At 38.7% G+C, this 10,947-nt stretch overlaps 1 protein-coding gene and 1 long non-coding RNA gene across 5 annotated transcripts in view; one reads left to right on the top strand and one right to left on the bottom strand.

Annotated features, from left to right (window-relative positions):
- Nucleotides 1-2,392: 2,392 nt before the first annotated feature.
- Nucleotides 2,393-10,947, bottom strand: part of LOC108256603 (cohesin subunit SA-3) — a 36,280-nt gene continuing 27,725 nt past the window's right edge. For 3 of the 4 annotated variants that reach the window (XM_017453671.3, XM_017453680.3, XM_017453663.3), the window contains 2 exons: nt 2,926-3,025; nt 2,399-2,621 (listed from right to left, as the gene is read on the bottom strand). In XM_017453671.3, coding sequence (XP_017309160.1) covers nt 2,574-2,621; nt 2,926-3,025 — 148 coding nt within the window. In that variant the 3' untranslated portion in view covers nt 2,399-2,573. Of the gene's footprint in view, nt 2,622-2,925; nt 3,026-10,947 lie in introns of all 4 variants that reach the window. The other variant, XM_017453655.3, reaches the window with a different exon arrangement.
- LOC108256640 (uncharacterized) overlaps nt 4,636-10,947 on the top strand; it is a 16,654-nt gene continuing 10,342 nt past the window's right edge. Inside the window, exons 1-2 of the long non-coding RNA XR_001810338.3 lie at nt 4,636-5,453; nt 10,796-10,929. This is a non-coding gene — a long non-coding RNA (uncharacterized LOC108256640). The remainder of the gene's footprint in view (nt 5,454-10,795; nt 10,930-10,947) is intronic.

Raw genomic sequence — 10,947 nt, 5'->3', positions numbered from 1 at the left:
TCCGCCAATGAGAACGCCGGACAATCTGCGCTCTAGACCAATGAAAACGCCCGGATACCCGCAATCTAAACCAATCAAACCGCGCCAGTCTGTTACAGAAGGCGGGATTTTCTCATGGCGCGAAAACCGAGAGAACCGCAATGCGTCACGTGATAGCGGCGTCCAATTGCCTTGCGTGATAGAACCGCGCCAAAATGGCTGCCGGAACAAAAGAGTGAGAGCGCGCGAGTCTGGAGCTTTAAAGCCGACAGTAAAATGGCGGCGCTCACTCTCAGTTATCAGCGTTCCTGCTGTGATAAGAAACGAAAAAACGATTTAAGTCGCCTGTAAGCTCTATTAACTACTTGTCAAAATATATAAATGTCGCTAATTCTCGTAACATTGTATTTGAGTTTTTATGTGTATGATTACACACAGGAAAACATGTCTTAAAAATCCTTTTTTTTAAAAAAAATTACTTGCATACACACACACACACATATACATACATATACATATATATATATATATATATATATATATATATATATATATATATATATATATATATATATATATACACATATACATATATACACACACACATACACACACGACCTAAACTATCACCAAATTTCCACACGTCTTAAAGAGAACCCAATGTATCCAATAAGACAAAATATTATACATGGTCATTTACTTATTGACGAAAGAAAATGATACATTACATATCTGTAAGTGGTAAAAGTATGTGAACCTTTGCTGTCAGTATCTGGTGTGACCCGCTTGTGCAGTAATAACTGCAACTTAACATTTCCAGTAACCGTTGATCAGTCCTGAACATCAGCTTGGAGGAATTTTAGCCCGTTCCTCAGTACAGAACAGCTTCAGTTCTGGGATGTTTGTGGGTTTCTTCACATGACCTGATTGCTCCGGGTTCTTCCACATTTCTATTGGATTAAGGGCAGGACTTTGACTTGGCCATTCCAAAACATTAACTTTATTCTTCTTTTATCATTTGATGGTAGAATGACTTGTGTGCTTAGAGTTGTTGACTTGCTGCATGACCCATTTTCTCTTGAGATTCAGTTCAGAGACAGATGTTCTGACATTTTCCTTTAGAATTTGCTGATATAATTCAGATCTCATTGTTCCATCAATGATAGCAAGTTGTCCAGGCCCAGATGCAGCAAGACAGGCCCAAACCATGATATTACCACCACCAAGTTCCACAGATGTGACAAGGTTTTTATGCTAGAATGCACATTTTCCTTTCTCCAAATATAACACCTCATTTAAACCAACTTATTTTAAACCAAATTAATTCTATTTTGGTCTCATCCATCCACAAAACATTTTCCCAATAGCCTTCTGGCTTGTCCATGTGATCTTTAGCAAACTGTAGAAGGCCAGCAATGTTCTTCTGGAGAGCAGTGGTTTTCTCCTTGCAACCCTGCCATGCACACCACTGTTGTTCAGTGTTCTCCTGATGGTGGGCTAATGAACATTAGCCAATGTGAGAGAGGCCTTTAGTTGCTTGTAAGTTACCCTGCCTTCCTTTATGACCTTGCAGACTATTACACATCTTGCTCTTGGAGTGATCTTTGTTGGTTGATCACTCATGGGGAAGGTAACAATGGTCTTGAATTTCATCCATTTGTACACAATCTATCTGACTGTGGATTGGTGGAATACAAACTCTTTAGAGATGGTTTTGTAACCTTTTCCAGCCTGACTAGCTTCAACAACTCTTTTTCTGAGCTCCTCAGAAATCTTTGTTTGTGCCATGATACACTTCTACAGACATGTGTTGTGAAGACCAGACTTTGATAGATCCCTGGTCTTTAAATAAAACAGGGTGTGCACACACTTGATTGAAAACACCTGACTCTAATTTCACCTTCAAATGTATTGATAATCCTAGAGGTTCACATACTTTTTACCCACTCAGATTTGTAATACTGAATTATTTTCCTTAATAAATGACCAAGTATAATATTTTTGTCTCATTTGTTTAATTTGGTTGTCTTTGTCTACTTTTACAACTTGTGTGAAAATCTGATGTTTTAGGTCATATTTATGCAGATAATAAAAATTCAAACTTTCAAGCACCACCACATTTATGTATGTATAGATACACATATGACCCGATCAGGATGCCTCAGTATTTCATTACTAGTCATGTTTTCAGCAGGTTTATCCTGTACCTGAACCCAGAGGAAAAGCACACCGACACAATGAGAATGTGAAATATGTTGGCTTGACAGAGCCAGCCTACTGTTCCTCTCGAGGCCCATTCACACCAGATGTGTTTCTGAAGTGGTTTGTCGACCTGTTCCAAGAAGAGGTAATGCCTCATGTCTGTTGCGAATTTTGTTCTTAGACTGTACTTCAGGATCTGAGCCACAAATTAGTCTTTATTTTTGTCGTAAGAAATTTATTAACCAAATGAAAATCGTTATTATAGTGTACAATGAAAAAACTTATCTGTACACATCTGCTTTGAACAACTTTCATAAACATTAACACACAAACAGAATTAACATTAACCAACATCTATGGTCTCAAAGTTACGCAGTGCGTGTGGGGATTTCTCATTCAAACAGGTCTTCTAGGAAACTAGTGGAGTGGCGTGTTGATGGCTGCGAGCGAGAGAGAGAGAGAGAGAGAGAGAGAGAGAGAGAGAGTTTATCTTTTTTCTTAGCAGGCTGCTTCAGACATTGCTCAATCTGTGTGTTAGGAGGGAAGCATCAATTCAATTCAGTTTTATTTGTATAGTGCTTTTAACAATGGACATTGCCACAAATATATACATTTCAGATCTACATTTTAAAATGATAAAATGTATCCCTAAATATAGGGAATTGAAACTTGTTACTACACAGTACAATTCCATGTAGTGCTCACCTGAACAAAAACACAATCATAGATTTGTTTTCTTCTTACCAGAGATACTGCACCAACCCCATCTGAGTCTTCATCATCATAATAGTCCTCTATATCAGGTTCATCCTCCTCCTCAAAGTTCTCCTCAATCAGAGAAAGCCTGAACAAACAAACACACACATATTACACAAATATAACAATTATCAAAAAATCTAACTGACAGTCAGATATTATATAAACCACTCACACCAGGTGCATTCCAGAGTTATAAACATTAGGGTTATATCTGCATAGCATAACTTGCAGAAAGTGCAATGCAACCAAGATGTATTTAAAATCACGTCAAGGAATCAAAGATCCTATTTCTATTTTTTATGCATCTTGAGCATCAGAACTGTATCTGGAAGATTATCCACATAAATATGCAAGTGTAAATGCACCCAAGACACAAAACAATAATAAATCCAATCATCGCTTAAACCACTTAAAATTTTTCTAGTTCTTGTGTGCGGTGATACAGGGGATATCTGTAAATATAATCAAACCCGTAAACATCTTGTTAGTGCGTTTTTTCTGTATATTCTCATAACGTAAAGCTCATATAAAATCATCCTGAAATGCCTAACCAAGGCATACCCAAAGTAACATTAAAGCTGTTCTCGAACCCTTTGAAGCACATGCATGGTTTTGGGCTCTTTCGAAAGCAGGACTCAATATTGTTACATAATTGAATTGTTTGGACCTTGCTAGTGTAACAACTGTTTTTGGCAGGATGCTATGAATCAGTGAATTACTATGAGGTGAGTTGCCTCCGTTTCGTAAGTGTTTGTATATCGGCGGTCTGACAGAGACATTATTTGTAGCTGCTGTTGGGATTGTATCTCAAAATGGTTTATATCAATCAAATCACAAGAATCTTAGCTTTCCAAAGATATGAGTACCTTCGCACACACAGAAGCTGTGTAGATAACATTGATTTGCTCATTATATGGTGAGAGCGTGCTGGCAGATTAGCAAAGAACGTGACAGATCGCCAGGTCGACGTACAAAAAAAAGAAAAGAAAAAAAAAGGACCGCTCTATCTTAAAATACGGACACAGGAATCCATAAGTGAATTCGAAATTTTAATTTTATACAGAGTACCTGATTCCTGACCTCAAGTATCCTAATGCAGAATTGGAATCGATTCCCTAGTGACGTAAGAATAATTTTAAGGATGTGGCCTGTGATTGAGTCTCATGGCTTCTCACATCACTGCTGTGCTGAGAACACCCAGCTCTACTTGTCCTTCCAGCCTGATGATCCATCCATCTCAGCACGTATCTCCACCTGCCTGTCTGACATCTCAAACTGGATGAGGGAACATCACCTTAACTTGGCAAAAACTGAGCTTCTCTTCATCCCTGCCTGCCCCTCAATCAACCACAACCTCACCGTACAGTTTGGTTCAACCACACTTTAGACAACCAGGACAGCCAGAAACCTTGGGGTGGGAGGTTTACGGTTATGCCACCAAGAGGATGATAGCCTAATTTTCGAGCTCCCCGACGGTTTTGTGAAATAACCCAAAAAAACTTAATCAATAAAGGACTTTTCAAAATTTGTATGTTTCATTTCCAGTAAGTTCTTCTTTTTATGTACCCCACTGAACATTCTGTGTAATAATGTAGAAAGGGGTTACTACTAGAAGTAGGAAAATGATGAACATGATAGAAAATGACCCTGTATTCTTTTTATTTATTTATTCTCAATAAACTCCAGGAGGTCAGAAGGGACAATAAAGTACAGCTTTCCGACATAAAACAAGAACTGAAGAAAACAAATGACAGACAGAATGAGGAAGAGGTGAGAATTGAGGAAACAGAGACCGTGCTTCAAGCAACATTAATGATAATCAAGTGGCTAACGGCACCAGGCTAATAGATCAGGAGGGTCATGTGAGCAGAGACGATTTATGGAATACCCGAAGATAAAGAAGGCACTGATATGGTTGGCTTTCTGGATAACTTCTTGAAAAGTGCACGGGACTGGGCACTAGCACCAAAGCCCAACAATCTGCAGTCAAAGCCACAGTCTATAGTGGTCAAGTTCAGGAGCTATCGGACAAAAGAGGAGGTGCTCCAAAGAGCCTGGCAGAAAGGAAAAAAAAAAAAAAAAAAAAAAAAGTCTACGTTGACCACGACTTCCCTCCTGAAGTGCTTAAGCAATGAGGGGAGTATGCCGAAGCCAATAAAGTCTTAAAAGAGGGACATGGCTTCACGAGGATTCTCAATTACTGGGGTGAAGTGCTAAACTGCTACAGATCAAGAGGAGATCGGGCTCCTATCTACTTGGCAGATGGCGGGGAGACAGCGCGACCAGGGTGGAGATCAGGAATCCGACGCAGCGAACAGCTGCACACAACCCAGTAAACACCGCCCCCACTCTCAATATAAAAAAAAAATCTCCAGAAATTCAGAAAATCATCTCCCACAAAAGGAGTCTGACATTTTACACTCGAGTCGGAAATGCAGAGAAGTTTATTTGATCCCCACTGCTGCGCCCCATCTTGATTATTTGGCCAGAAGATTGCCATGCAACTTTATACAGTTAAGTGTAAATCCTACACTTCTTTTTTCTAATTAATTGAAGAGTTGGGACTTGTTAATTGGTGAGTTGTCCAGGATTTGTTTTATTTTCACTAAATTATTTACAACTTTATTTGGATCATCACGTGACCATATCGCAGGGCCCCACTTCCGTTACAACGTGGGACTTTGTCTATACAAAGCCCCGTAAGTCTCTTTTGAAATGAGCCTCAACACCAGAAACAACTGTCCCCATTTGTTACAGTGGTGTTTTGTTTAAAATTGTTTCAGCTTGGTTCTTGTTTAATGTTTGTTAATTTGAAGAGGTATTCTTAATGTACAAATTTAATACCAGTAGAAACATCGGGAGAAGTTCTAATCGTGTTAAGCGATGTAGAAGACCATGAATAAGCAACGTGAATGGGATTTTGAACCCAGCTAAGAGAAGCCAAATACCGTCAAAAATGAAAAGGGAAAATGCACAGAGTGTTGCTCCTACAAGAGACACATCTCACTCCAGCAGAACATGAAACGCTAAAGAGAATGGAATTTTCAAGGGTGTACTGTTCATCTTATAAGTCAGGCCATAGAAGAGGTGTAGCAATTTTAATATCACAAAAAGTATCATATGAACATCTTTCAGAGGCGTCAGACAAAGAAAGGAGATGTAAAATTGTTTCAGGGAAAATAGATGGGACACTGCCATAACACTATGCAACATTTATGCCCCCCCCCCCGGAAGTGATTTTGCTTTTTACAGAAAAATATTAGATTAAATTATGAGTCACAGGAACCGTCATATGTGGCGAAGACCGGAACATTCGTCGCAACCCAAAATCGGATTCATCAAAAAACTCAACCGCTACATCATTACATAGAAAAAAAATCATGCTCTAATGACAGAACTGGGCAGAACCTTTTTTGTATTAAAGAGAGATCGCCATAGAATACACAGCTGTGACCCTGGATCTATTGACTTGTCTGATCATGCATCTCTCTCTTGCACTACACATGTATTAGTGATAACCCAGGAAGAACATTGTGGAGGCTAAATACAAGCATTCTAAATATCCCACAATTTCAAACTAAAATGAGGGAAGACAAACATTTCTTGAAGAAAATGATAACAGGAAAGTTAACTCAGGTACAGTGCCTATGAAAAGAACAAAAATCAATTAAGACTAATGAGTCTCAATAATGAACTAAAAGATCTTGAGACACAACATAAAAGGGAACAAAAACCAAATCTGATGACATAATGAAAATTAGAAACAAAATAAATGTACAAAACAGAAATACTATGAATCAGGCTCAATCAACTAAACTTTTGGCAAAGGAGCTACAAAAACAACAAGCGGATGACACAATATACAAAATAAGGGACCCTGACTCTAAAAGGATACAATATAAACAAGATGAAATACCAAAAATGTTTAAAAAGTACTACAAATTATTGTACACACAACCACGCTTGGAGGATGAGCTACAAATCGGAAAGCTCTTTGATTTTTTTTTTTGACTTACCGGTTATATCAGAGGAACAAAATCCAACATTAACAGCTGCAATAACTGAGAACAAGCTAAACAGTGCCATCTCCAGGCTCAAGGCGAATAAGTCTCCCAGCCTGGATGGTTTTCCATCAGAGTGGTATAAGAAGTCTCGACCTGAATTTATATTAATCCTCCTTCTGGCTTGCGATACATCGTTAACGGAGGCTAAAATGCCTCTATGATGGAGCGAGGCAGTGATCTGTTATCCCAAAAGAGGGAAAAGACCAATTAGAATGCAGTTCATATAGACCGATTTCGGTGGATCAAGACGGGGTGTCCAATTTCACCGTTACTCTTTGATGCTTTCAGCCAGCCTTATCCGCTGTGCCAGAGGTTCTATATAAAGTGCTAATTCATTTGCATAAATGGAGATCACCACAAATTGGCACTGTACTCTGATGATATTTTGGTTTATTTAAGTAAACCCACTAACTAATTTCCTGAATTAATGAACCTTCTAGAAACATTCAGTAGTTATGCAGGATACAAACTAAACATACAAAAAAACCCCACAAATTTTGACTTTTAATTATACACCATCAAGAGACATTCGAGAGAAATTCCAGCTTAATTGGGATCAGAATTCACTGAAATATTTAAGAATATATTTACTGAAAGAAATCCCAACACTGGCAGAGATCAATTTGAACCCCCTCTTAACAAAAATTAAAAGGTGACATACACAGATGGAACTCCATCTCTTTCCTTGGCCTCAGTCATAGAATTGACTCTGCATCCTTCCACGATATCGCTATTTATTTCAAGCACTCCCTGTAGAAACTTCCTCGAAACAATGGTCCGAACTGAATAAAGATAATTTCCAGATTTATTTGGCAAGGGAAAAAACCCAGGGTCAAATTAAAAACTCTACAGCTCCCAACAGAGAAATGAGGAATGGCATGAACCCCATTTTAGGGATTATTTTTATGCAGCCCAGACTAAACCCTTAATTAACATGTGTAACCCAACATATCATGCTAGGTGAAAAGATATTGAGTTTTCAATAATGAATGATCCCTCAATTCATGCAGTATTGGCACATAAAATACCAAAACAGAAAGCACATATTGGGGGGGGACCCACCAAAATACAAGAGTGGACAGATATAGTAAAGGACATTTATGTTAAGGAAAAGATTACTTTTTCTCTTTGTCTTCAGAAAAATGTGTTTATTAAATTCTGGACCAAGTGGGTCGAATATGTAAAGCCATTACTGACAGATTTTGTGGAGGTATTAAACAAATGACCCTTTAAGGTTGTTGTAATCTTATCTGTTTGCTTATTTACTTGTTTGTTTGTGCTTTAGCCCTTAAGTACATACTCTACACAGCCGGAGAGCCCACATACCTTCTTTCTCTTTCCTGGCACACTTTTTCCCTACCATGCATTGGGAACTTTCTCCCAGAGTCTCTACCACAGACTAAAGGACCCTCAAGTACCTCCTTTCAGCATGGAGTAATATGTACACATATGGCTCCCCCAAACTGTATAAAGTTTTATTTTTATGTTTGTATTATGTAAAAAAAAAAAAAAAAAAAACAAAAAAAAAAAAAAAAAAAAACCTACTTCTGTTTTTAAATAAATGCTAATGTATATGCTGCTATTCCAAAATAAAATAATTTAAAAAGAAAAAGAAAAAAAAAGAAGAAACTGTGGGGTGGCTTTTGATGACAACTTGACCTATACAGACCATATTTCCACAACTGCATGATCCTGTAGGTTCATTCTGTACAAAATCAAGAAAATCAGACTCTCTCTCATTGATCAGGCCACACAGCTACTAGTCCAAGCTCTTATCTCAAAACTGGACTATTACAATGCACTACTCTCAGGCCTCATAGCCAGCTCCATCAAACCCCTTCAAATGATTCAGAATGCAGCAGCTATATCCCGAAAAATCCCGACTCTGCAGTGGAACTAACAGGTTGTACGTTGTTCCGTGCAGACAGAACATCTAATGCTGTCAAGAAAGTGGGAGGTGGACTTTGCATATATCTGAATAATGCCTGGTGCACAAATGCAGTCATCATGGATAAACATTGTACACCTGATTTGGAATATACTGTGGTGAGGTGCAGACCCTTTCATCTCCCAAGGGAGTTCTCTGTGGTTTTTGTGATTGCTGTCTACATACCTCCAAATGCCAATGTAAAATTGGCTCTTGAGCGATTATACCATTAGTAATAGTAGTAGTAGAGCCATTAGTAAACAGCAGAAGTCACATCCTGAAGGAGTCTTCATTGTAGCAGTGGATTTTAATCAGGCGAACCTTAAGTCAGTATATCCACATTTTTATCAGAATGTTAAATGGACAACCAGGGGAAAGAACATATTAGATCATGTATATACAAATGTTGATAATGCATATAAAGCCCTGCCATGTCCCCATCGTGGACAGTCTGACCATCTTTCCCTATTAATGGTGCCAGCTTACAAGCCACTCATTAATAGGATTAAACCAACTAATAAAGTGGTTAGAGTTTGGCCTAAAGGAGCAATGTTACAACTGCAGGACTGTTTTGAATGTACAGAGTGGAAAATATTTACTAGAAATCCCTCTTCTATAGACTTGGAGCAATACACCTCATCTGTCCTCTCCTATATTTAAATTTCTGCATAGACAATCTTACCACAGATAAGGAAATACATGTCTTCTCTAACCAGAACCCATGTATGACCAAAGAAGTTAAAAATCTATTAAAACAAAGAGATGCTTATAGGGCAGGTGACATAGTAGCCTATAGTTTGGCCAAAGCTAATCTAAAACAAGGTTTTAAGACAGCAAAATTTAATTATAAACTCAGGATTGAGAACAGCTTCAATGATGGTAATTCCCGACATATGTGGTAAGGCATACAAACCGGCACAGATTGTAAAAGGAATGACAATCCATTCACAAATGGCAATCTCTGTTTGGCAGAGGAACTTAACAAGTTCATTACCTGTTTTGACATGGAACAACAGTAATGGAACAGTATGGCCTGCACCGTCACTCGACCAACATGAATCGTTATTATTTGATACAGTCGACGTCAGAAGAGTTTTGCACAGTGGAAATGTGAGGAAAGCGGCTGGTCCCGATGGTATTCCTGGGCATGTACTTTGGGAATGTGCTGACCAGCTATCAGACGGGTTTACCAGCACCTTTAACCTCTCCTTGACCTGTGCTGTTGTTCCTAAGTGTCTTAAAACTACAACAATCGTGCCCATCCCCAAACAACAAAGGGTGAGCTGCTTGAATGATTATCGACCAATTGCACTTATGCCTTTAATATCAAAGTGCTTTGAGAAGTTGATTCTGGCACACATTAAAAGCATCATTCCAGCCACTCTATCAGATCAGGAGAATAGATCAATGGCGGATGCAATCAATCTTGCTCTGCATACCGCCTTGGGTCACCTGGATAAGTCAAACACGCATGTCAGAATGATGTTTGCTGATTTTAGCTTGGCCTTTAACTCGGTCATCCCCAAAGCACTTGTGTCCAAACTCTATAGCTTGGAAATAAGTGCAGCCATGTGCAGCTGGATTTTGGACTCTTTAACCAACCGTTCCCAGAATGTCAGACTAGAAAAGTCTTCTTCTACACTTCTTCGAGTCTTACCCTTAGTACTCTGCACACTTTGCTTCTCTAGAACTCAATTATAAATCTTGTATGGTAGCACTACTTGTATTGTTCTCTGCTTGATATATCGCTTTGCTTGTATTTCCTCATTTGTAAGTCGCTTTGGATAAAAGCGTCTATTAAATGAATAAATGTAAACGTAAATACAAGGTTAGATTTCTGTAAAACCTGAGCATTGCCCTGCAGATACTGCATACACAATGGGAAAGTTACTGCATGGAGGTCACGAACACGCATTGCTGAAGCCAGCGCCAGCTGAATGCTGAAGACAGCGCCAGCTGAATACTGAGGTCTAAGAAGTCCAGAAGTTGAAATAAAGGGTGAGATAATGCATCCAG

This window comes from Ictalurus punctatus, chromosome 2 (assembly GCF_001660625.3).
Source record: "Ictalurus punctatus breed USDA103 chromosome 2, Coco_2.0, whole genome shotgun sequence".
Taxonomy (NCBI): Eukaryota; Metazoa; Chordata; class Actinopteri; order Siluriformes; family Ictaluridae; genus Ictalurus; species Ictalurus punctatus.
The sequence above is the reverse complement of the archived record's forward strand: the minus strand, read 5'-3'. Positions and strand labels throughout refer to the sequence as shown.